Raw genomic sequence first — 27190 nt, 5'->3', positions numbered from 1 at the left:
AAGAAAAGGAACCTTACAGTAGTATCTGTGGTAGAAGAACAGAGATATAGATGGTAGTTATGAACATGGGCTATAGTTATGTCAAGTCTGGTCATTTTAGCACAGGTTTCCATTGCATAAATTAGGACACTATGGCAAAATAACTTGACTTAATAGTGTGTTCATTCTGCTGCCCCTCAATATCTCTCCTCTCTTCTCTCCTTATACACCTCCCAGAGAACTCTGTTCCTCAGATAAGTCACTCTTAATGTTACCCTTTTCCTCCACTGCCAATTCCAGACTTCGTTCCTTTCATCTAGCTGCCCACTATGCCTGGAATAAATTACCCGAGTTTGTCCACCAAGCCCCTTCCCTTGGCTTGTGTAAAAGCAGACTTTTTGATATAGCCTTCAATCCATAACCCTTCTCCCCTCTGCCAGTCAGCAGATTAACCATTCCCCTTAACTGTATCTATGACATCCCCTTAACTGTATCCATGACATCCTGTTTGTCTATCTTGTCTGTTTAGATTGTAAGCTCTTTGAAGCAGGGACTGTCTTCTTTGTGACTCTGTACAGTGCTGCGTACGACTGGTAGCACTATAGAAATAATTCATAGTAATAGTAGTAGTGTGAAGAGTTTCAGTCTTTAGGAAGCAGAGCTGAGATTGTGATGTTATAATGCCTCATTCCACCAATAAGAGCCAACCTCAGCAGTGATGTCACAATGGCTTGATTGTCCTCTACTCCCTCTGCCCTCCAACGCAGCCAGCAGATTAACCGTTCCCCTTAACTGTATCCATGACATCCTGTTTGTCTGTCTTGTCTGTTTAGATTGTAAGCTCTTTCGAGCAGGGACTGTTTTCTTACACTTTGTGATTCTGTACAGCGCTGCATGCGCCGGGTAGCGCTATAGAAATAATTAATAGTAGTAGTACCCCATGTTAAGTTTTTTGTTTGTTTTACTTTTAAAGCCCCTCCTCCCAGAGGAGCTCAGAACGGGCTACACTCAGGATTACATACATAGTATAGAATAGGTTACAGAGTTACCTGCTTAATACATTCAGTATTGAGAGGTTTCAGTTTCAGGAGATTAATACATGGTGCAAGAAAGAAGAGGGTCAGATTGCAAGAGGTAAGGGAAAAGAGTTGGCGACTGAACGAGGGGAAGGTGTAGTGTTGTGCAAAATATACTATGTCAATTTAGGTTAGACGTAAATTTGGGGGATACATTTGCATTTCAGATTAACATGTCAATTTACATCAGGGATCTCAAAGTCCCTCCTTGAGGACCGCAATCCAGTCGGGTTTTCAGGATTTCCCCAATGTATATGCATTGAAAGCAGTGCATGCAAATATATCTCATGCATATTCATTAGGGACATCCAATGTTATGTTATTCCCATGGAAAGAAAGTTCCACTCTCATTGCTCCTATTACTATAAAAAATATCCCATTGCAATTAGTAAACAATATAAAAATCTTAGGGGTTACTTTTGACACCAAACTTAATTTTCATGATCACATCAGTACTATTATTAAATCCACCTTTTATAGACTACGTAAGATTCGAGCAATTTCTAAATTTCTATGCCCCAAATCATTCAATATTCTTATTCATTCGTTGGTAATTTCGAAATTGGACTACTGCAACGCACTCTTTAAAGGGATAGCATTAAATGAGATCAAACGTCTCCAAATTATTCAAAACGTCTCTATTAAACTTATAACTAACTCTAGAAAGTTTGATCATGTTACTCCTCTTTTAATAGAAGCACATTGGCTCCCAGTCACTCATCGAATAACTTATAAACTCTGTCTACTCACTTTCAAGTCTTTACTCAATAAAACTCCAGCTTTTATCTATAAACTATTAATCCCATACAATCCAAGTAGAACACTAAGGTCCAATGAGCAAAATCTACTAACCATTCCCTCACTCAAGATCATCAATGCAAGACGGCAATTCATCTTTTCAGTAACTGCTCCACAGATCTGGAACGCCCTCCCAATCTTTCTACGAAATGAGCATGATCTGGGAAAATTTAAAAGTAATTTAAAAACATTTATTTTTAAAGATGCATTTGGCATTTGATTTATTAATTTTTAAACTGTTGTTTTAAATATTAAAATTTACTGTTACATACCTTCCCACTGTTCTTTTCCTTTGTTTGTTTTACTTTTCTATCATGAACTGTATTTCACTTCCCCTTTTTACCTTATGTTATGAATATGTTGAACCTTTTCTAATATTATGTCATTTTTTAAGTTTGATTTGTATTATATGTTTAACCTTTTTTTTTAAATTACATCATTATTTAAAGTTTGTACTGTATTGTTTCCCTCTGAATGTATTTTAAATTGTACATCGCTTTGAATTATGATTAAGCGATCAATCAAAAAATCATTAAACTTGAAACTTGAAAACCCGACTGGATTACGGCCCTCAAGGAGGGACTTTGAGACCCCTGATTTACATAGAACATTCCATTTCAGGTTACTATATATTTCAGCTTACATTGCTTTTCAGGTTAACAATCCCTAGATACTGATTTTATCTTTTTGTAATCTCAAAGCATCCCTGATTAGCTGGAAAGAAAAAAAAATGCTGCTAGATCAGGGGTAGGGAACTCCGGTCCTCGAGAGCCATATTCCAGTCAGGTTTTCAGGATTTCCCCAATGAATATGCATGAGATCTATTTGCATGCACTACTTTCAATGCATATTCATTGGGGAAATCCTGAAAACCCGACTGGAATATGGCTCTCGAGGACCAGAGTTCCCTACCCCTGTGCTAGATGGTTAAATGAGTGGAAAGATAGAGATGTTCTAAGTTGTCCTTTTTGCATTTTATCCTTGTATTTGTTCTTATTCTATGTTATGGTCAATTAGTGTGATGGTTTTTAGTTTGTTGTAAACTGCCTTCTGTAGTGACTTTCAAGCATCAATAGAAAGAAAAGCTATAAGGGGTAATTGTATAACTTTGTGCTACAGATTAGACGCCACAGTGCAGAGGACTGAGCACCAATTCTATAAGGGCATCTGGGTGCCAAGATTCCATTATAGAATACCAATGTAAGTTGGCATCAATGCACCTACATGTAGGCACGCTTGCTTTTGCCATGTCAATAGTAGGCATAAGTGGGGGCACCTAAATTTGGTACTTTAGTGATTAAGTTATATTACTCTGAGTTAAGTGCATAAATATTACTCACCCATGCCTTTTCCCTGTGAACACCCCCTTGCATTTATTCGCTAAGCCAGTTGAACGCAAAAATTAAGAGTAGTGCTTGGTGCTCCACTAGCATTTAATGTGCTACGTTTAAGTGACATAAAAATTTAGTGGGTTCCTTGAAACAGAAGGCAAAATGTGTTCCACATCAGGACCCTTGAACCTATTTGAAAGCTAAGTGATTTTTTTTCAAATATTTTTTGTGAATTGAAGAATACACAAGCATAAATATTCTTTAATTCATTACATTTGCAATGATTGAGTTGTGGATCCTAAAATAGGGGCATTCAGACCTTGGTAGGGCTGCACAGCTCTGAGCATTTGTTGTAAAGCATTTAAAACTTTATAATAACAGTTTATTATAAGAGCATATGATTAGAGATCTCTCTTCTCTACATTACATTTGGATCTCTACTTCTATAAAACAAACAGTTCCTTGGTTTTCATTTCAAGATGACTAAAATGTAAGTGCCAGTTTACAGAATGAGGGGACTGAGAGAGTTATGATTGTATTTTTATTTTTATATAGGTAAAACGTGATCATCCTGAAAGGATACCAGATTTCAAAGCACTAGTGAAGGAAAAGTTTGCTGCCCTGCAGGGCAGGAACACGGATGAAGATCTGAAAAGAAATGAAAGATATCTCCAGTTCATAAACCACTTGAAAGAGATGAGGAAGCAAGGTATGTCAGCACTCAAATTGCTCAGCACTCTTACTGCTGACACTGAGCCATTTTTAAATATTATGGCTCTTACTTTCGAAACCTGCCCTTTGTTAGCACATTTGCAATGCCATATAGGCCTAATCATTTCAGTTTTAAAGCTGCGGCTCTGCATTTCATGAGTGCTGAGCTCAGATTAAGTGCCATTTGTAACCTAGTTCTCTCTAGCAAAACCGGCTTTATGAAATCATTGGTCTCATTCCAAGTATATCTGATACCTACTTTGCGATTGGTTAGTCACTAGATTCATTTCATGCACAATTCCCAATATGGAAGAAGGTTTCTCATGTTTAATGATATACAGTATAGATGCCAACAGTTCAAAATGATCGGGAGGTGCAAAACACAGTATAAATTACCTCTCCCTGGACACAATATTGGGGGTGCTGTTTGCCACCAACTGAGCTCGCTCCTATGCAGTATAATATGCATGAGATCCATTTGCATACAATGAAGGCAATGCATGCAAAGAGATCTCATGCATATTCATTGGGGAAATCCTAAAAACCCGACTGGATTGCGGCCCTCATTGCCCACCCCTGGACTAGGGGCTAAGTAGAAAAAAGCTTTATTTCTAGTAGACTCCCATTTGGTCATACCATCCTTAAAGAGAATCAATCTTTTATGTTGCCAAGATCTGAGGGAGCAAGAAGGAACATAAAGAATCATTAAATTATTCAGATAACTAGGTTCTTGTGAATGAAGTACTTTATATGCAAGTGCTAAGATTTTGAATCTTATGCTATATGAAATGGGGAGCCAGTGGTAATGTAAGAAAAGCAGAGTGACATGGTTGAATTTCTTTTTGTGGCCAAACAGCGTTACTGCAGTGTTTTATAGCAATAATTCCTAGCACCCTGCTTGTTTTTTCCATGCATTGTGCAGAAGATTTCAGCTTAATGTCTACAGTGATGCCTAGATCTTTTTTGGTTGTTGACCCCTAAGGTGGACCCTAGCACGGGTAACTTGGATTATTCTTCCCAGTGTGCATCACTTTGCATTTGTCCACATTAAATTTCATCTGCCATTTGGATGCCCAGTCTTCCTATTCCCTAAGGTTTTCCTGCAATTTTTCACAGTCCTCGTGTATTTTAACAACTATGATTAGTTTGTGTCATCTGCAAATTTACCCCCCCCCCCTTTTACTAAGCCATGGAAGAGATTTCTACTGTGGCCCAGAGTGATAAATGCTCTGACACTCATAGAATTCCTATGAGCGTTGGAGCAGCGTCGGAGTATTTAGCGCTCCAGGCTGCAGTAGAAACCTCTACTGCAGCTTAGTAAAAAATGGTCAAGAGTTCCAGAGTTATAGATTCCAATTTTCAGTGGAACATTGACAAACTAGTTTGAAACATTTAATCTAGCCATTTATATTCAAGGCTATATAGTGAACACCATTGAATATACCACTGCTGAAGAAAGGCGACACCAGGGACTGTACCAATTAGAGAACAAATGCCATGATCCCCCATGCCAGGAAAGTGCTTCTAAAGATCATCCAGAGGCACATGGGCAACATCCATGAGAACTTCCTGATGCCCAGGCTGGATACCTTATGGGCAGAGGGACATGTGATCATATCGCAAACTTGAGGTGGATCATAGAAAAGGTGAGGGAATACGAGAAAAAGCTCTATCTGTGCTTCATTGATTATACCAGGCTTTTGACTGTGTTGAGCACTGAGTGAGATAGGAGTGCCAGCACACCTGATCAGGTTAATCAGATTGCTCTACTACAATCAAGAAGCTACAGTGTGAACCAGGTATGGAGATTCAGAATGTTTTAAGATCAAAAAGAGTACAAGACGAGGATGCATCCTCTCTCCTTTTCTTTTCAACCTCTATGCAGAAGTGATCATGAGGAAGCTAGACTTAGATGATTCAAGTGTTGGGGTGAAAATAGGTGGAAGAACCATCAGCAATCTGAGATACACAGATGATACTAACCTGCTGGCAGAAGTTGATCCTGAAGCTTAAAGAAGAAAGCGAGAAAATGGGACTTTATCTGAACATCAAGAAGTCCAAAATCATGACTACCACCAACAAGAAAGTCCACATAAATATCAACAAAAAAGATAGATTGCCAAACAGAAACTGATCTATTTTGGACATGTGATGAGAGTGAATTCACTAGAAAAGGAGGTGCTACTTGGAATGGTCAGTGGTAAAAGGAAGCAGCGTAGACCAAAGACCCATTGGCTGGACACCTTCAAGAATGACACAGGAATGAATATCAAGCAAGTGAAAGAAGCTGTGGAAACAGGGAAGTATGGCATGTTTTGCAAGTATATGCCAGTATGCATGCCAGAATGCCTCATAATATTATCTTGAATCTACAGTAAATGCAATAACAACATGCATTATTGCACATGACTTTGATGTAGGTGTGTTCTAGGATACATGCATGCAGAGGGGCTAGAAATTATTCCATATGAAATGTACTGGATAGTTTCTCCACCATGCAGTCCACTATTACTGCAATACCTCTGTCCCTGCCGGGCTGAATCTTTGTGATTAAGATATGGTTTTCATTTTCTTTGTTGTAAATTCTACAGTGAAACCAAGTGACTGAATCTATCTTAATGATTGCTTTCTATAGCAACACGTAGTAACTGGACTCTGTAGTTTGTTACTGGTTGCTAGATGTATTGCCAAATGTCAACTAATGATGGAGAATGAGTTTTAAAAAATGGGAACAATGGTACACGCTATAATAAACCACTATACACATAACAAAAGTGGACAATCTAGAACCAAGTATGTCAAATCTATATTTAAAGGATGAAAAAAAGACCTCTGTGAGTGGGCCAGCCTGTGCCAATGTTCAACATTTTCTAAAGCTGTTGTGCCAAAACTCAATTCAATCACAGGTCACAAAAAACTCCTAAAGTTCTGCTTCAAGCTCCAAATATATTCCAACCAATTATGTATTGAATATGTGTAAAATTATGTATAGAATATTAGTTTCTGCATTGCAACATGGCAATAACCTGTTACCCTGGGACAGTGGCATGCTAGTGTTTAAACTGTAAAATCTATCTTTTGAAATTTATTGACAGCGCCATCTAAGGGCTACATAAATTATCACACTTAGTTTCATTTTATTGTTCTTTCTAAACCAGTGGAAAGTTTGAATACTGCTCCATTTAAACTGTACTTTTCTCTTTCCTCCAGATTAGAAAGATACAGATACATGCACACTTTGATAGATTGGGAAGAATTCCATGAGCCATGATCTGCATATTTTCCCCATTTATTGTTTGAAGATTTGGTGGTTTACTGAACTGTCAAAGTGTACACTGTGTTGCAATCCTAGTGAGACCTTTGGTTTATCTACAGAATTACATTCTTGAAAAATGCTTACTTCATTTTCTTAGGTTTACAGCTTCTAGACACGCACATGGAGTATTGCAGCCCTTTGAAATCAGTGGTGATTAATTTGATGCATCAACTGGTTAATTTTTAGTTAGTCTAGCTAGCTATGCCAAGTGTTTAGACATGCTGGTCAGTAAACAGTATTATAAAATGATTATTCCTTTTTGAGAGCTGCTTTTGGATGAACAGCTTGATGTGATTGTATAATAAGATATGACTTCAGGACTGAAGCTCATCATAACAGCATTGGAATATAGAAGCTTTGGACGTTGGAATATAGAAGCAGATGACAACCGGAAGGCTTGTCTCATTTGTTCGAGTTGTCTTCGTTCTGAAATAGAACAGATCATATTTAAGCTATGACACTGCCCTCATTCCTCACAACTAAGATTCTTCTATGCGTATCCCATGCATCATCAGATTTGATTCTTGTTTTTCCCCATCACTTTCATAGATCCACCACTGTTGTGTGAAGAAAAAATTTCTTACATCTGATTTCATGGCTCCCTGTTCTAGAACTCTTTTATCTTGAAAAATACATGGTTTTTTTCCTCATTTTTATACCTTTGAATATTTCAGTGTCCTATTCCCTTTCTCCTCTTGTCTCTTAGATTTTATGGTAGGGATTGCCAAACCTCTCTTACCTCTCTAGTAGACCTAGTCAGGTGTATGACCAGACTTTGCTATCCTTATGAAAACAATTACAGAGCTTTCTAGCTGAGATTGGGAAAAATGTTAATTGCACAACAATTTTAAGACTATTTCATGATCATTGCCTATATAGGAGTAATTCAACATTGCCTGTATATAACTTATAACCCAACTAGTATATAGAATCCCCAGGAAAGGTTTAGGGCTGTGTTATGATACAGTCTAGTATTTCTCAATTGTTTCAAGCCCAAGACACACCTATTTGTTTAAAAAAATATGGTCTACTAACCTTCACAAATCAGGCAGGGTTGAAAAATTATAAGGCTAAAGGAAAAGCTAGGGAAGCACTGAAAACCCCAGTAGGGGCTAGAAAGACTGAAAGGAGACTTGGGACAGGCAAGTAGAGGTGATGCTGTGTGCAGTATATGTGCTGCATAAAGCAGGGTCCAGATACTATAGGGCTCATAATCGAAAATTAAACACGTCTAAAAACCCGCCCAAGTTAGCACTTGGGTTGCCCTAAAAGACAAGTCGTCCAAGTGCAGATAAGCGAAACGGCTTCTTGGATGTATCCAGGGGCTTTTTAGGCCTTTGTATCCCACCGTGCGCCCAGAGCTGAATGAGGCATTTCTGGATGAGTGAATAGGGCAGGATGAGGGCTGACCTAGACTTAGTCGTCCTGCAGAAATAATCGAATGTTTGATAAGACTTCCTAGGCAAAACTTCTATATTGTGAGTTAGACAATGTAAAAGCAGGTATAAGTGCCAAAAAAGGTTTCGAAAGTGACCAGATAACCACTGCAGGGACAAAGTAAAGACCTACATACACTCCCCCTGTGTTCACTGACCCCCGTTGCACCCCCAAATAAAATAAAATGTACATACCTGCCTCCGGAACAACAGCACCTGCTATAGGAAAGCCTAGTAAGCTGCGCAGAGATGGCTTAAGTAGTCTGGGGGAGGTGGGCTACTGAACCATAGAGAGGAGGACCCAGGCCCATAAGCCACTGTACATTAATGGTGGAAAATGTGAGCCCACCAAAAACCTACAAAACCGTACTGTACTGCCATATAGCTGCTACCTGCAGCCATAAGGGCTATTGGGGTTATAGACAGGTGAGTATAGTGGGTTTGGGAAGGTATTTGTGGGGACTCACCATAACCTATAAGGGAGCTCTGGTGAGATGTTTTATGTGGCACCCTTTTTGGTGAGATGTTTTATGTGGCACCCTCTCCTCTAGTCCTATGTCTGGGAGGCTAGTCCATCACAATTCTGGCCCCTCCCATGTCCAAAAGGTTTTGTTCTGGGCATTTGGGACTTGGATGAAGTTTTGGTCAAGAATGTGGTATAAATATGGACGTAGTGGCGGTCTGGATGATCAAACGCCTGGACGTACAGAGCGGATTGTTCGGTGTAAGGTATCCTTGAAGGATACTATTGAAACAGGATATTTAGGGAGTCCCAGTAGAGAGGTTCCAATAATGGTGAAAGAAAGCCAGGAAGGTTTAAGAAGAAGGCAGAGTAAAAGACTCAAATTTTCCCTGTTTTCTCAGCAGCCTGTAGTTAGAAGGAAAAAACACAATTTAAAGCCTAAAAAGTAAAATAGGAGAGTATATAGCACTGAATGTTGAAATAGATATAATAGGCATCTCAGAGACCTTGTGGAAGGAGGACAAATTATATCGCAAGGATAGAGTAGATCAAATTGGAGGGGGGTTGCACTACATTTTAAAGAGGGAATAAAATAAACATTCTTCATAACATAGATAGCAGTGTGGAATCCATATGGATAGAAATTCCATGTGTCAAGGGAAGGAATATAAAGGTAGAGTTATACTACAGTCCCCCGGGACAAAATGAGCAGACAGATGAAGAAATGTTTTTAGAGATTAGGAAAGCTGGAGAATTGAGCAACGGTATAATAATGGATGATTTAAATTACCTGATACTCCTAAGGACAGGGCACACAAAATCACTCAAAAGAAAGCCACTTATGTCCTATATGGAAATGAAGAGGCCCAACACGTCACTGTTAATTCTACTCAGTTAACACTCACACATACACAACCACACTGGAAGAAGAAAATTCAAAAAGAGGGTAGGGTTACATGGTAATTTCTGTACTTCAACCGGTGCTATTTAACTTATTTATACTGACTAAACGTATCTTTATTGTAAATCGTTTTTATCCCATGTACTGTCAAATGTATCTTTATTGTAAACCGCTTCGAACTTCACGGTATAGCGGTATATAAGAAATAAATTATTATTATTATTATAAATGATCAGGAAATTGGAACGACGAGTGAGGTGATTAAATTTGCAGATGACACTAAATTGTTCAAAATTGTTAAAACGCAGACCTTAGGAAATTGGAAGACTGGGCATCCAAGTGGCAGATGAAATTAAATGTGGACAAATGCAAAGTGAGAACCAAGAGGAGAAACTGCCTTCATACCAGTGAACAGCAAACAACACAACAAAGGTGACCAATTGGTGCGCAGTCGATCATGAAGGGCATAGAGAGAGTAGAGAGGGACAGATTCTTCAAACTTTCAAAAAATAAAAGAACAAGAGGGCATTCAGAAAAGTTGAAAGGGGACAGATTCAAAACGAATGCTAGGAAGTTCTTCTTTACCCAACGTGTGGTGGACACCTGGAATGTGCTTCCAAAGGGTGTAATAGGGCAGAGTAAGGTACTGGGGTTCAAAAAAGGATTGGACAATTTCCTACTGGAAAAGGGGATAGAGGGGTATAGATAGAGGATTACTGCACAGGTCCTGGACCTGTTGGGCCACTGCGTGAGCGGACTGCTGGGCACGATGGACCTCAGGTCTGACCCAGTGGAGGCATTGCTTATGTTCTTATGACTCAACACGATCGTATTTCGGCCCACAAAGTCCTGCCTCAGGAGTCTTGTTGTGAAATCATGACAGTTATGACGTGCAAATTCATTCAGCTACGGGCAATAGCACATGCTAGTTTTTTCGAACAGCAGTTTCGTTTTTAGTTCTGCAGATGATTGGAAAGATTTTATGAATTTGCACATGTTAACTGTCATGATTTCACACCAAGACTCCCGAGGCAGGCCCTTGTGAAACACGATCGTGTCGAGTCAATTACAATTAAAGAGACTGAGCACCAATTGGTCACCTTTGTTGTGTTGTTTGTTGTTCACTGGCATTAGAAAAGGTTCAAAGAAGAGCGACCAAGATGATAAAGGGGATGGAACTCCTCTCGTGTGAGGAACGATCGTGTCGAGTCAATTACAATTAAAGAGACTGAGCACCAATTGGTCACCTTTGTTGTGTTGTTTGTTGTTCACTGGCATTAGAAAAGGTTCAAAGAAGAGCGACCAAGATGATAAAGGGGATGGAACTCCTCTCGTGTGAGGAAAGACTAAAAAGCTTAGGGCTCTTCAGCTTGGAAAAGAAACGGCTTCAGGGAGATATGATTGAAGTCTACAAAATCTTGAGCGGAGTAGAACGGGTAGAAGTGGATTGATTTTTCACTCCATCAAAAATTACAAAGACTAGGGACACTCGATGAAGTTACAGGGAAATACTTTTAAAACCAATAGGAGGAAATATTTTTTCACTCAGAGAATAGTTAAGCTTTGGAACACATTGCTGGAGGTTGTGGAAAGAGCGTATAGCGTAGCTGGTTTTAAGAAAGATTTGGACAATTTCCTGGAGGAAAAGTTCATAGTATGTTATTGAGAAAGACATGGAGGAAGCCACTTATTGGCTTGGATCGGTTGCATGGAATGTTGCTACTCCTTGGGTCCTAGGGACATGGAATGGCCACCATGAGAATGGGCTACTGGGCTTGATGGACCATTGGTCTGATCCAGTAAGGCTATTCTTATGTTTTAAAAAAAAAAAAATTTTAGACATACTTTTCGAGAATGGACATTTTGCCACTGCCAACTTTGGATGACTAGCGCCCTACGTCCAAATTGGACGTAGACATTTGTTTTGATTATGGCCCTCTATGCCTACATGCTACCTACTAGATTCTGGGGTTCATTCTACATTTAGGAAGGAGAGAAGATTGTGCGACTTTACATGTGCTCAAAAAGATGCTCATGCACATCTAAGATCCATCTTTAGTGTCTCTTGTTGCTAAGAGGTGATGAGAGCTGAACCCATGCACTAGTCTGGATCTAAGCATCAGGCAGTGGTTACTTTGTTTTATAGTAATACTGATTAGATCTGAAGGCACACCAGTATGCCATAGCACATTAGTTGGGAAACATTAATATAGACTTTATGACTGATCCACACTAGATGGTAATTTTTCAATAGTACACCTAACTGCAGAGTTTTGCACTTAATCTGAAACAAGTTCTAAACCATTATCCAAGATATGTAAGCTACCAGCAAAATGCCATCAGCAGAGACGTAAGTACCTAATGCCAAACTCCTGAATCACCCCAACCAAAGGAGCAAGATGGATGTTAAAAAGCACAGGTAACAAAGCTGACTCTGCAGTACTCTACAAAGGAATAGGTAGTACATAAGCTGAGGCAATAGCCAGGTTAACATAACATAAAACTTTATTTATGAATCGCAGAGCGAAGCAGCGATGCTGAACTGTAATTGTCTTCACCACCTGTATGTGAACTGCAGCTTTGGCCTTTGACTCAAGTAATTGCTTGAAACTACAGTGTTCCCCCAGTCGTTCGCAGTCGGCGGTTCGCGGTCCTGGTCATTCATGGTATTTTCCAACCACGAACCGCCGACAAGGAGAGGGCGGCGTAAGAGGCAGGAAAGAGCAGCCGGAGCGCTGTGAGTGCAGGAAATCACTCGCGGTATGCTCCGACCGCCTCTTCCTGCACTAAGTCGGGCTTTATCCAATCAGGATCTGCTTTGACACGCAGCTCCTGATTGGATAAGGCCCAACTTAGTGCAGGAAGAGGCAGTCGGAGCGTACTGCGAGTGATTTCCTGCACTCGCAGCGCTCCGGCTGCTCTCCTGCTGCCCTCTTCAGGCTCCCCCATGAAAAACTGTATTCGCAGTTTTTTGAGATTCGCGGGGGTTCCTGGAACAGAACCCCCGCGAATATCGGGGGAGTACTGTATATTGGTAACTGGGGAACCAGGCCAAAGGTGAGTAAAGTATGCTGCCATGCTGAGAAACAGTAATGTACACCATGGCCCTGCAGGAGCAGACCCCTGGAGAACCTTGCTACATTTAAGAACCTTTTTGTATTTTTGTGTGTAAAGAGTAAAGGTTGATGACTTTGATTTACCACCTTTCTGTGGGTACAACCAAAGCAGTTTACATATATTATGTGCAGGGTTTTTTATTTTTCTGTCTCTAATGGCATAATGAAGGGTTAGGTGACTTGCCCAGGGTCACAAGCTCCAGTTGGACTTGAACCATTTCTCCAGATTTTCAGCCCACTGCAGTAACCATTAGGTTGCTCTTCCGCTTCTGAAGAAAGAGAAACAGTGGTATCATAATAGATTAAACTACTGAAGAAAAAGTATTTTTCCATTGTTACTGAGAACTCCAAAAATGCTGCCTGACGTTGTTTACCAGTCTTTTGAGGGACATATAGCTAAGTTTTTCCCGCCACAGCCTTCAGCAGAGGAGCTGACTATATTTGTCTCAAAGTTAATTTTCTTCCCTCTACTTCCTTTTACCAGCAACCACTGTGTGACGCTGTCTTATCTTGGTTCTGGTTCTATCCTCGTTCACGTTACCACATTCACTAAGAAACACTATGAATACCGATTTAGTACTTTGATAAACACTAAACCCCAACTGGTAAGAATGAAGAGCCGTAATGGCCTCAACATAATCTACCAATTGAGCTAATACCACCTTTTCCACCAAATTTGTCATTTAACAGAAATTTGCGATAAGATGATAGCTTGCAGGAAGCAAGGGTTCTAAGAAATGCTGCATTAGAACCAGCCTGATTACCACAAGCTTCCAAGCAGGGAGGACTACTCCTTCCTTCATAGAGACTCTGATAGTAAAGGATCTAGCAAACAAGAAGTAATTATGGAAGAAAGAGAAAGTGTCAGGAAAAAGACTTCAAACTGTTTCCCCTCCAGTTAGAAGATGTAAACTTAAAAAACATCAACACCTTCTCTCACACCAGGCAGCATTATGGGGTAGAGATCTAGATCAATTGCTTACGCCTACTACGTATGGGGAATTTAGGAAACGCCTAAAAACATATCTGTTCCTAAAGTATTTGGGCAGCTGACCTGTACAATTCTTACTCCAAAATAACTGTTAATACCTGTTAATCACTAGCTCTTAACTCTGTTTATTCCACTCAAGTTGTACCATCTTTTCATCATTGTATACCGCATAGAACTTCACAGTCCTGTGGTATATAAACTGTTATTATTATTTCAATTAATTCCACATATGCTTAAAGGACTTATTCTGACCTGACCAAGCCTGATTCTGTCAAAGATGGACAATCAACCAACACTGCAGTGGAATCAGATGAAAGGACTAAAGGCAGACACAGAAATCAAGCAGCCAGATCAAGAAGCCCATATAGTCGGCTCCTCTGTTGAAGGCTTTGGAGGGAAAGACTTATGGCCTCTTTTACAAAGCCGCGCTAATGGCCCCGAGGCAGTTAGATATTTGTCCTTCAAAAGACCAGCTACAATAGTAAACAACTTCAGGCAGCATTTTTGGAGTTCTCAATAAAAGTGAAAAAGTACTTTTCTTCAGTAGTTTAACCTGATCTGTAAAACCTTTGTTTCTCTTTCAACACTCGCTAAGCTTTTAGGGCCCTGTGCTTCTACCATAGACAATCAGCTTTCCTCGTTTGTTGTTTCAGTAGTTTAGACCCGAATGACACCACAGATTATACCACTTTCTGCTGGAGGATAGCCCTATCAAAAGCCTGACCTAGATAGAATAGGCATAAACAAGGTGTCTCTTTGGACATTATTGTACATTGGTGCTCTTCTAAATTACCTCCTGCATTAACATAGCATAGCTACAAAAAGAGGAAAAGGTGCAAACAGGCAAAAAAAAAAAGCTGTTTATCTGTGTATAAAAACACACACACAAACAAAACCCCCTTTTTATTACATTACAAATATGAAACCCTACAAATTTTTACTGTGGTCTCTGTGTGGAACGTTTGACTCTTGAAGGTTGTGATGTCACCTGCCACTCTTAACAGTGGCAGGAAGACAGCAATATTTAGAGCAGTGTATCTTTTAGCATTAGTTTGATTTACTGCTGTTGATGTGTGAGAAGGCTGTGAAGCTCGAAGGCTATAATTTATACATTCAGAAGGATAAAATATGACATTCCACAAGTGAAGGAATACATATTGTCATTTCTCATTAGTTATACTCGATGGGGCTCATAATCAAAACTTAAACTTGTCTACAAACCCGCCCAAGTGACCTAAAAGACAGGTCGTTCAAGTTCCACTAATCAAACTTATTTTTTGGACGTACCCAGGGACTTTTTAGGCCTCTGAATGCCGCTGTGCGCCCAGAGCTAAAAGGGGTATATTTGGAGGAATGGTTGGGGCAGGATGTGAGCTGACCTAGACTTAGACGTCCTGCAGGGATAATCGAGGGTTTTACTAGACTTCCTGGATGGAACTTATACGTTGTGACAGACGATGTAAGAACAAGTATAAGTGCCCAAAAGGTATCCAAAGTGACCAGATAACCACTGCAGAGACAAAGACCCCCACACACTCCCCCAGCGTTCACTGACTTCCTCACACCCCCACAAAGATTGGAATAAAAATGTACATACCTGTCTTCAGAACATCAGCACCTAGTATAGGAAAACCTAGTAGAGCTGCACACAAGTCTCTTAAATAGCCTGAGGATGGGCTAATGAACCAAGAGAGAAGGACCCAGGCCCATAAACCACTCTAACCACTAAATTTATGGTGGAAAATGTTCGTCCCCAAACCCCCCCCCCAAACCCTACTCTACTGCCATATAGGTGCCACCTGTAGCCATAAGGACTATTGGGGTTGTTGACAGGTGGGTATATTTGGTTTTGGGGGACTCACCATAACCAATAAGGGCGTTCTGGTGACATGTTTAAGTGGCACCCTTTTTGTGAAATTCACAGCAGTGCTCTGTAAGGTGCCCCACTGCTCTGTTACCATGTCTTGGGTGGCCAGTACATCACAATGCTGGCCCCTCTCACATCCAAATGTTCTTGTTTGGGACTTAGGCGAATTTTTGGTCAAAATGTGGTATAAAGATAAATGTACTGGCGTTCAGGACGATCACTGGTGTGGACATCCAGATAGAAGAATTTAAAATATATATATATATGTTAGACATATTTTTCAAGAATGGACATTTTACCACTGCTGACTTTGGTGATCTAGCTCCATGCGTCCAAATCGGACTTAGACATTTCTTTTGATTATGCCCCTCCACGTATAAATAATTATTCCTGATGCAACTACCTGGCGAAACCTATTTTCATATTTGTACAATAAACGTGTTTTGTTTTATTTTACCGCAGATACAGCTATAGGGTTTTTGTTTTGTTTTATTTTTGGTTTGTGCATACTTTTTCTTCAATCTGTTTTGTGGTGGTGGTGGTGTACCCACCTCTAATTCTTTCTACATAGCAGAGCGACAAATACATTAGGTATGGAATTTTCATATTCTTATTCATTAGTGTCTTTTGGTGTTCAATGTGTTGTATTTGGAAGTGCATGATTTCATACAATTTTATGAGAAAAAAGAAAATGCAGATACAGAATCAACAAGTAAATATCCAGAATAACAGAAAACACAAGCATAATGAAAAATGGATACCTGACAATTTAAAGCGACGCTAAGCCAGTTTTCTCATCTGTTTGAAGTAGAAGATAATGAAATATTCCAGATAATTTAGTATTGTTGAATGTAGGCCTTTTTGAGAATGTTCCCAGTTGCTTGTAGAAGTACGCTCTGTATTTTCTGCATTATGACCCTCCGTGAATCATATCGGAGCCAGAGACATGACCTGAGATATGATGATTGACGCCAAGCTCCTACAGGCACTTTTTTCCAGCTATTCTAGTTCTAGCAATTTTGGATCTAAATAGGTCATCCAGATACTTTTAAGACTTCTTGATCAATGTGTAATGCATAAAAATAAGGTGAGTTCTCGCCATACTTTCCACTTCAGACTAGTTTGAGTGGATAGATTTTGCTATTGCGAACAGTGTTTGGTACATGCTAATTATAGGTGCCTGGAGGATTTAAGAAATTTAGATATTGGGCGTGGCTTGAAGCGCAACAAGATGGACGGGTGATTAAGAAGCTCTCTAACCCAGGCATACACATTTGATAATATTGATTTCCAGACGGCTGTTTTTCACATTTTTGCTGGTGATCCTTAAAAATAAGAGATGGCATCATCAAAACAATTAATAATTAATATCATTCCCTGAGGCACTCGTTTATGAAGAGCCGTGATAGATGAAACAGCTAACAGAACAGTGCTTCTCCAGAAGGAGATGGGGGGGGGGAGGGGGAAACCAAAAGCTACTGCTGACAGCTTCTCAGATAATAGGGGAAAATCTAATTAAGGAAGTACGATCTAGCTTGTCTAGTGAGCCGGTAAAGTTATAACTGACTAAATGGAAGCTACAGCAGAAGCTATAATGGAATGAAAAATGCATTTCCTGAGGGGGAAGAAGAAAGTCAGTTTTTGAAGAGGTTTAACCAAATAGTTGCTGTTTGGTAGAAATCTACTAGTAGAGCCTGATTTAAGTACTGGACAACTGGTGGGATCAAGGAACTAACTGACATTTATAGCGGGTGCCACGGTGTTTAAGAAAACAAATCACTGTCAATATCTTTTACAGTTCCTATTTCCTATTTACTTGTTCCCGATTGGGTTTGAGGCTTGAAAGGAGATGGTTTTATCAAGGCAGGAAGAAACAGAGTGGCAGTATTAAGAATAAATGCAAAACAAACGACGGATACAGTAGAATAAAGGAAAAATAATAATAAAATAAAGTAATCTGTCAATCTGAACATAACTGAAAGGACAGAATCAGCTGTCAGCTTCAACTGACAAAAGAACACAGATAATCTACATTTTTCAAAAGAAATAATAACTTGAAGATGACATCAACAAAGCAAACTAAAATTGACACTGCTTTTGCGGCTGGAGCAAAATCAAAAAGGCAAAAAACAGATGTCACACTGGCTTCTAATGCTCCCTTACCTTCAGATTCAACAGAAAAAGTGGATATAGTGGCTGAACTTCGTGCCATAAAAACCTTATTGAAGGAAACTGCTGAGAATATGGTGGTGATTAGAGAGGATGTTTCTCAGCTGAAGGTACAAATGGAAATTGCTAACAAACATATGGAACAGCTGGAAGGTAGGGTTACCAAAAATGAAGCAGGCCAGGTGCAATGTGAAAAGGATAGAGCAGCATTACATGGATTAGAAAAACAGATGGAGTCCTATGAGAATTATTCACATCGGAACAATTTAAGGGTCCTAGGGCTAGTGGAAGGGCTTGAAGGGAAAGACTGTGTAACATTTTTGGAAACACTGATTCCTAAATTACTCCCCGTCTCTCCTGGACATAAATTTGAAACTGAGAGAGCCCATAGGATCCCTGCATATAAATCTAATAATCAAACAAGACCTAGGCCCATGATTTTTAAAGTACAGTGGTACCTTGGTTTACGAGCATAATTCGTTCCAGAAGCATGCTCGTAATCCAAAGTACTCGTATATCAAAGCACATGTCCCCACAGCCCACAATGTAAACTGAAACAATTCGTTCCACAATCAAGGTTTACTATGGTGGCCTAGGGGTGGGTACCTGCCTATGGGTGCTGCAGCCCTTGCAGCGTGGTGGTTTCCTTTCCCCGGGGTCCCCGTGCGGCTCTCCTCCCTCTTCGGCCGATGCCTTTGCCATCCACCAGCACCTCCCGGCTTCTGATTCAAGCCGGCCGCCATCCTCCAGACGCATGCGCAGGACCTCTGAACTCCCCCGTCAAGCCGGTGCCACTCCAACAACACACGCACCACGTACAAGCACGCAGCGCCAAGCTAAGGTCCAGCTGTCTTTTTGACAATTCCGGTATGAGCCTTCGGGCTCCCTTCCTTCTGGAGACTTCTCCCATCCCAATCGGGGGGCATCTCCATCATTACTACACCCAGTGGGAAAGTCTTATCTACGACAGTTGGGTGCTTTCCATCGTCTGGGAGGGGTACTCCCTTCACTTCAGTCACGTACCCCTGGACCTTCCTCCAAAAGAGTTTCCTTCGGGCCGGTCTCAGCTGCCCCTCCTTCTACAAGAAGCTAGGGCCCTTCTTCGCCTCTGGGCGGTCGAGGAGTTCCCTCCAGACCAGTGGAATACGGGATTCTACTCCCAGTACTTCCTGGTATCCAAGAAGACTGGGGATCTGCGTCCGATCCTGGATCTCTGTGCTCTGAACAAGTTTCTAGTCAGGGAACGGTTCAAAATGCTCACCCATGTTGTACCCCCTCTTGGACGAGGGGGACTAGCTATGCTTGCTGGACCTCAAAGAAGTATACACGCACATTCCGATTCACCCAGCCTGCCACCGGTTTCTGAGATTCCGGGTGGGGGATCTCCATCTCCAGTATCGTGTTCTACCTTCGGCCTGGCGGCCTCTCTGAGGGTTTTCATGAAATGCCTGGTTGTGGTAGCTGCGACCCTGCGTCTCTGAGGCCAGCAGGTGTTTCCCTACCTCGACGACTGGTTGATCAAAGCGTCCTCTCGCCAAGAAGTTCTGCGAGCGACGAAACAAACCATCTTGCTCCTTCAGAATCTCGGCTTCGAGGTGAACTTTCCCAAGTCTTACCTCTGTCCGTCCCAGTCTCTGGAATTCATTGGAGCGGTCCTGGACACGGTTTGTCTCCACTCCATCTTTCCCCGGCCTCGGCAGGAAGCCCTTATTCATTTATGCCAGAGGGTGGCCCATCTGTACTCAGCCCCGGCTCGGCTCCTGATGGCCTCCTCGGTCACATGGCCTCTACGGTTCACATGACTTCTTTTGCCAAACTTCACCTCCGTATTCCTCAGTGGACTCTTGCGTCCCAATGGAACCAGGATCGAGATCCTCTCTCTCGACGCATTGTCATGACTCCTTTGTAGAAGAAGTCTCTCCATTGGTGGATGCTCTCTTCCAATCTTTCCAGAGGGTTTCTGTTTCATGCTCCTCCTCCGCAAAAGGTCCTCACTACGGACTCGTCGGCCTTTTCTTGGGAGGCTCATCTGGACGGTCCAGTGCCGACCGCCTTTGTCACATCAACTAGAACTTCGAGCAATTTTCCTCGCCCTGAAGGCTTTTTGTCACCTGCTTTGCGACCGAGTGGTGCTGATCCGCACGGACAACCAAGTTGCTATGTATTATATCAACAAACAGTGGGGCACGGGGTCCCTATCTCTGTGCCAAGAGGCGATGTAGCTCTGGGATTGGGCCATCTGCCGCAACATATTCCTTCATGCGATCTACATTCAGGGCCAGCACAATTGTCTGGCGGATAGGTTGAGTCATCTTCTGCAGCCTCTTGAGTGGTCCATCCATTTCTTGACTCTGCGTCAGGTGTTTGCTCGTTGGGGGACTCCGGATGTCAATCTGTTCGCGTCCCCCCTCAATCACAAGTTGTCCCGCTTCTGCTCCAGGGTTTACACCCCTCTCAGACTTGAGGCGGATGTTTTTCTTCTGGATTGGATGAACCTGTTTCTGTATGCGTTCCCTCCATTTCCTCTGATTCTGAAGACTCTCGTCAGGCTCAAGTCCACGCGTGCCACCATGATTCTGATAGCTCCTCGGTGGCCCCGGCAGCCATGGTTCTCCCTGCTGCTACAACTCAGTTCCAGGGAGCCTCTTCTTCTGCCTGTTTTTCCTTCTCTGCTATCGGGGTTCTCTTCTTCATCCCAACCTTCAGTCTCTGCACTTGACGGCTTGGTTCCTCGAGACTTAATGCCCGCGTTCCAGTTCTCCCAGCCTGTGCTGGACGTCCTGGAGGCGTCTCGGAAGGAATCCACTCACCAATGTTACCATCAGAAGTGGACCCGCTTTTCTTCCTGGTGTGCTACTCGACAGCTGGAGTCGATCTCTGCCTCCTTATCTGCTGTCCTGGATTATCTGTTGCACTTGTCTGGCGCTGGACTCAAGTCCTCTTCGGTTCGAGTGCACCTTAGTGCTATTACTGCTTTTCATCAGCCGATTGACGGGAAGCCTATCTCTGTTCATCCTGTGGTTTCCCGCTTCATGAAAGGCCTTTTCCACGTTCACTCGCCCCTTAAACCTCCTCCGGTGGTTTGCGATCTTTACGTGGTCCTTGCTCATTTGATGAAGCCTCCGTTCGAGCTGCTTGCGTGGGCTCACTTGAAGTATCTTACTTGGAAGGTTGTGTTTCTTATTGCTCTCACTTCTGCCCGTCAGGTCAGTGAGCTTCAAGCCTTGGTTGCGGACCCACCTTTCACTGTCTTCCATCATGATAAGGTGGTTCTCCGTACCCATCCTAAGTCCTTGCCTAAGGTTGTTTCGGAGTTTCACATCAACCAATCCATTGTTCTTCCTGTGTTTTTTCCAAAGCCCCATTCTCACCCTGGAGAAGTGGCTCTACATTCTCTTGATTGTAAGCATGCTCGGCCTTCTAGTTGTAACGCACTGCTCCTCATCGTTCTGCTCCCCAGCTGTTCCTCTCTTTCGATCCAAATTGCTTGGGTCGCTCTGTTTCTAAGCGGACCATTTCTAACTGGTTGGCCGCTTGTATCTCTTTCTGTTATGCTCAAGCTGGTCTCTCCCTGCCGTTTCGAGTCACGGGCCACAAGGTCAGAGCTATGGTGGCATCTGTTGCTTTCCTCTGCTCAACTTCCATTGAGGAAATCTGTAAGGCTGCCACTTGGTCTTCGGTTCACACTTTCATCTCTCACTACTGTCTGGATGCTTTCTCCAGGCGTGACGGCCACTTTGACAAGTTGGTTTTGCAAGATCTGTTCTCCTAAATTGCCAACTCTCCCACCATCCTGTTCTGGTTAGCTTGGAGGTCACCCAAATGTAGAGAATATGCTGCCTGCTTGTCCTGGGATAAAGCACAGTTACTTACCATAACAGGTGTTATCCAGAGACAGCAGGCAGATATTCTCGCAGCCCCACACCTCCCCGTGGTTGGCTTCTTTGCTTGCTATCTGAACTGAGGCCACACTGAGGAGACGCATACCCTAGGTCGGGCGGGAGGGGCACGCGCGCATGCGCGGGCCAGTCGCAAGCTTGAAGGTCTTCAAGCAAGTCTGCTTGCGAAAACTTCCGCTAGGGGGCTCCGTCGGTGACGTCACCCACATGTAGAGAATATCTGCCTGCTGTCCCTGGATAACACCTGTTACGGTAAGTAACTGTGCTTTATGTTATATTATGTTATTGTTATATGTAGGAAAACTGAAAATCTTGAATGATATATATGTTACCTGTACAGATATTAGTGTAATGTATGTAATACCTACTGTTTGTTCATTTGTATGACAGTTTTAGACTAAAAATCAATAAAGATTTTTTTTTTTAAAGAAATTTAGGTTTTGATGATGATACTCATACCATGTATCACCATGGCTATGAATTGTGATGGCAAAAGTACAGTTAATGAAGGTTAAAGGCATTTGTTTTCATGATCAGCATGAAGTGCAAACAATGTAAAATTTGTTACATCATTCTCTCTTGCTGATGTTTGCAATCACTTGAACTTAATTAAATACTTTCTGTTGAGAAAGAGCCTCATGATCTGGTCTCATGTCCATATCTACAGCATCAGGAAGTTCAGTTTCTGTTTTAGATAGATGATTGAAGAAAATAGAGAACTGATGTGGCAATGGGAGCGGGGGGGGGGATGCAAAGAGTCATACTTGACAGCCAATTTCACTATTCTCATAGTGCATGGCATAGAGCAGTGTCCCGCAAACTTTTCTGGCTGGCGGCTCACTAAATGCAGTGCCCCAGCCGTAAGGCACCCGGAAGTTGATGCGATGACATCTCACGCATGCGTGATATCATCACGTCAACGTCCGTGCATGCATGGAATCCCGTCTTGCCCTGACCCTGCCGTTACAGGGATCCGGGAGGTGCAGGGAGAAGAGGAGAGACGCCGACCAGGAAGAGTGTCGCCCACTCTGGCTGATTTCCTGCAGCGAGAGGCACGTCCTGTAGACAGGCAGCTGGCGTGGACGACTCTCCTCGCCAGTGTGTTGCGGCACACCAGAAATCTCAGAAGGCACATTGGTGTGCCATGGCACACAGTTTGCGATACACTGGCATAGAGTGTTGAAACAGAGTCACTGGTTTCATGGAAATAATAAATTGCTTGGCTCTTACCCATCTAATAGAGGGGATAGTCTCTTCAAATTGATTTTTGTCTTTCATTCCGCTGTCTTTCATACTGCTGGCAAGGTTTATTTTACATTGCCAGACCTAGACTAGAAAGTAGCTAAAAGGTTTAATGTGCAATTGAAATTATAGCACAGAAACTGCTAGCTAGATTTATTTAGGGTTACCATATTTTCAGAAATAGAAATCTAGACATATGGCCCCCGCCCCATTCTGCCCCCAGCCCTGCCCCCACAAAGCCTTATCTTTCTTCTCTGACCTCTGGGCCACATCTGGAAGACCTCTGAGCATGCGTGGATGCATGTGGTATCATCCACGCATGTTCAGAGTCCCTGCATATGGGGTCGAAGATCAGGGCTTTCCAAAAATCCGGACAAACTACTAGGTTTTGGAAAGTTTGTCCGGGCACGCACACAGTTCTCTCAAAAAAAGAGGATATGTCCCAGATGTCTGGTAACCCTAGATTTATTGGGAATATTTGGAATTATAAGGGATAAAAATATAGATTCCAACAGAATTTGTATCACAGTATCTCGATTGCTAGCCTCCTCCTATAGAACAGTTGATAGGGAACTTGGGTTCAGATGTACTAAAGTCAGCATTCGACTAACGATCATTGCTAAACTGGTTTTGATTGGTTTATCAACGATCGGATTTACTGACCTGATGCAGAAAATGGCTCACTATGTGGTTTTCTGCACAATTGCTCATTCTCCAATCCAGCCATGCAAATAAGGTCATTAATATTGAAATGCCATGTAAACTAGCTGAGCGATTGATGCTCTAACATCACTTCACGATGCATAAAACAACACAATCACTTTTAGCGATCTGAAAAAAAGCGACTGGTCAAGACCAGTCGCTTACATGTCTTACCGATTGTTCAGCCCTGAAATTAATATAATAATTATAACATTGATAGCATAAATTAAGTTTTTACAATGTTATATGTGTGTTGTGAGCACATGTGTTGAAGACCCGTCTTATGCTTGCTCGTTAACAGTGTAAAATATAAAAGAGAGGGCAGCAAAAAGATGGGGGGCCAATGAGAGAAGGCTAAAATGTTTGTTCCTTATAATTAAAATATATACAGGCTGGACCAGAACTTTATACAGCACCATCTTCATTTATGCCCCACATTTGCTTAGTCTGCTGCTACCTCTCCACAAGGCATCGAGGGATTGCTCATGCTGTACTGCTTGCAAATGGGGGAGTTCCTCCGTTCACCCCATTTGAATACGACTGATTTATGAATCAGTCGGACCTGCCCGAATCGAAAATGGATTGTTCCAATTCGGGCAGGTTAGTGAATCTAGCCCTTAGTGTCTTTGACTTATTTTTACATTTCTCTATTGACTGGAAATAGGTTTTGCTACTTGATTTATTTTCTCTAGATTGGAGCACTGATTTTAATATTAATTATTGGGTTTCAAGTTGTGTTGAGAGTTTTCCTTGACTGGAGCACTGATTTTAATATTAATTATCAGGTTTTAAACAGTGTTGAGAGATTTTCTAGACTGGAACACTGACTTATTTAATTATTGTGGTTTAATCTGTGCTGACTGTTATCTGTTTATCTATAGCAGGGTGCCCACACTTTTATGGCTTGCAAGCTTCTTTTAAAATAATAATAATAATAACAGCTTATATACCGCAATACCGTGAAGTTCTAAGCGGTTTACAAAGATTAAGCAAAGGTACAAATTGATTGACTTTAAGAGGGGAGGAAGAAAGAGGGTTAATAGGACAGGAAATCCATTTTTGAGGAGAGAGTGATCAATAGAACAAGTTAATCGCTATAGAGGGGAGAGAGAAGAGAGGATCAGTTGTCTAGATACTTTAGGAACAGGTGTGTTTTCAGACGTTTCCTAAGTAGTGGGCGAAAGCAACTGCTCTAGGTCTTTACCCCATGATGCTGCTTGGTGTGAGAGAAGATGTTCATGGTGTTTTTTCGGTTTACATCCTCTCACTGGGGGGGAAACGAAGTTGGAATGTGAGCTTCTCTTGTGTCTGTTGGCTGAGAAGACGAAAAGATCAGTTATATATTTAGGGGCAAGTCCAATCAAATGACCAATTAAAATGATCTACTAACAATAAAAATTAAAAAACACTGTACTCAGAGAAAATGTTAATTATCATTTATATTCGGGTTATTTTCAAAGAGGTCAAGGCAGAAGACTTTAAAATATGCAATGTCATTTGTGATTTGTTTCAGCTCTTGTATATGTGAAGAATAAAGGTCTACTGAGTGGTATTTGAAGAATGGGGGGTGCCACTTTATATAATTCAGAATGAAGAGAAAGCAATACCTTGAAGGACTGATCACAAATCGGTTTCAAGTGTTCTGGTTTTTAGATGACAAGAGTTGTGCAGTTTATTTAAATGTTTCAGATGATATTTGCATTCCCTGGCAATTATGTCTCTCTCGGCCTGCTTTGCTACTAAAACCTGATCACTTACATCAGAAATATATTTTCATATTTTGCACTCTGATAGTTGGGGCAGCTCATGTACCACCCCTATTTTGGATGAGGGGTGGGGGGGGTGCCAGTTCATCCCTTGCCTCAGGTAGATTGCTTTGAGCCCCTTCTGATGGTAGAGGCTCACATGCTAATGGCAAACTTAGTGTGTGGCCATTAATAAGGAAAAGAGTTGATTTTTCAGTTTTACCTCTGCAGTAAAAATGGATTTAGTGCACAGGAATGACTCCTGTAAGGCCACTTTTTTCTATGTTTAGTAAAAGGGCCCCTTATAGAATTGCCCTGATTACTTCCAAGGTGCAAATGTATTTATTTTATTTGTATTTCTTATATATTGCCTGCGAGCCTGAAAGCACAAAAGGGCATAGTATATTTTTCCCTGCTAGTTTTCAGTCGTTTCAAGTGAGCTCTTGGATGACCTTGGAATTGCTTTATAATTATGACTTACATTATCTACAAAACCTCTATTGCTGTGGTATCCTTCAGAGTCAGTTCTGAGTGTTATTAATTGCGTTCCCATTATTCGAGCGATAATCATGATGGAATCTTCTTCTCTATGTCACAAAATAACCTGAAACCTCACTATTTAACTTGAAACCAACTACCTTCTAATCAATAATAATAAAATGTTAAGCGCGCATGCGCACTCGCGCCGCGTGTTCCCTATTTTGTCGCGACGGCACGAGTGCGCATGCGCGCTTATACGTCACAGTCTCCTTTTTTTTACAGCCCAGCTCGCTGAGAGGGAGAGTGTCGCTGACACTGGGGAGGGATGGGGGACGCCAGTTCAGCTCGGCCGCTCCGTCTCTGCCGTCTCAGCAGCCCCCGAAGCTCCTCAGCAGCCTGTCCCGCTCCCTCGAGAAGGGCTCCCGATGGCGGCACTGCTGCTGGTGGCGCTGGTTCCGCTGCTGTGCGTGAGCGACGCGCCGGAGCTGGACCCCGCCTGTCGGCAGCGGATCAACCACATGGCGAACGGCAGACAGAGGTGAGGATGGATTGATGGGAGATGCTGGACTGTTGGGGGGATAGACAGAGGGGAGATTCTGCTTTGGTAAGGGTTGGAGAAAGGAAGGGAGGCCTACTGCTGGACAAGGGGATCAGGAAGAGGTGCTGATGGACAGGGGGTGGGGGGGGGGAAGGAAGGAAGGGAGGCCTACTGCTGAACAGGGGGATCAGGAACAGGTGCTGATGGACAGGGGGGAAAAAGGAAGGGAGGCCTACTTCTGGACAGGGGGAGTAGGGGGAGCAGGAAGAGGTGCTGATGGATAGGGGGGAAAGGAAGGGAGGCGTACTGCTGGACAGGGGGAGCAGGAAGAGGTGCTGATGGACAGGGGGGAGGTAAATAAGGGAGAAGGGCTGCTGCTGAATAAGGGGAGGTAAAAGGAAGGGAGAATGGACAGGGGGAGCATGCAAGG

General features: G+C 42.1%; 1 protein-coding gene across 2 annotated transcripts in view; it reads left to right on the top strand.

The window, feature by feature from the left end:
• The window catches only part of NSMCE2 (NSE2 (MMS21) homolog, SMC5-SMC6 complex SUMO ligase), a 375119-nt gene that overhangs the window by 202879 nt on the left and 145050 nt on the right, over positions 1-27190 (top strand). For both annotated transcript variants that reach the window (XM_033933000.1, XM_033933001.1), the window contains one exon: positions 3740-3893. In XM_033933000.1, the coding sequence (XP_033788891.1) occupies positions 3740-3893 (154 nt within the window). The remainder of the gene's footprint in view (positions 1-3739; positions 3894-27190) is intronic.

Source organism: Geotrypetes seraphini, chromosome 2 (assembly GCF_902459505.1).
Source record: "Geotrypetes seraphini chromosome 2, aGeoSer1.1, whole genome shotgun sequence".
Lineage (NCBI taxonomy): Eukaryota > Metazoa > Chordata > Amphibia > Gymnophiona > Dermophiidae > Geotrypetes > Geotrypetes seraphini.
The sequence above is the reverse complement of the archived record's forward strand: the minus strand, read 5'-3'. Positions and strand labels throughout refer to the sequence as shown.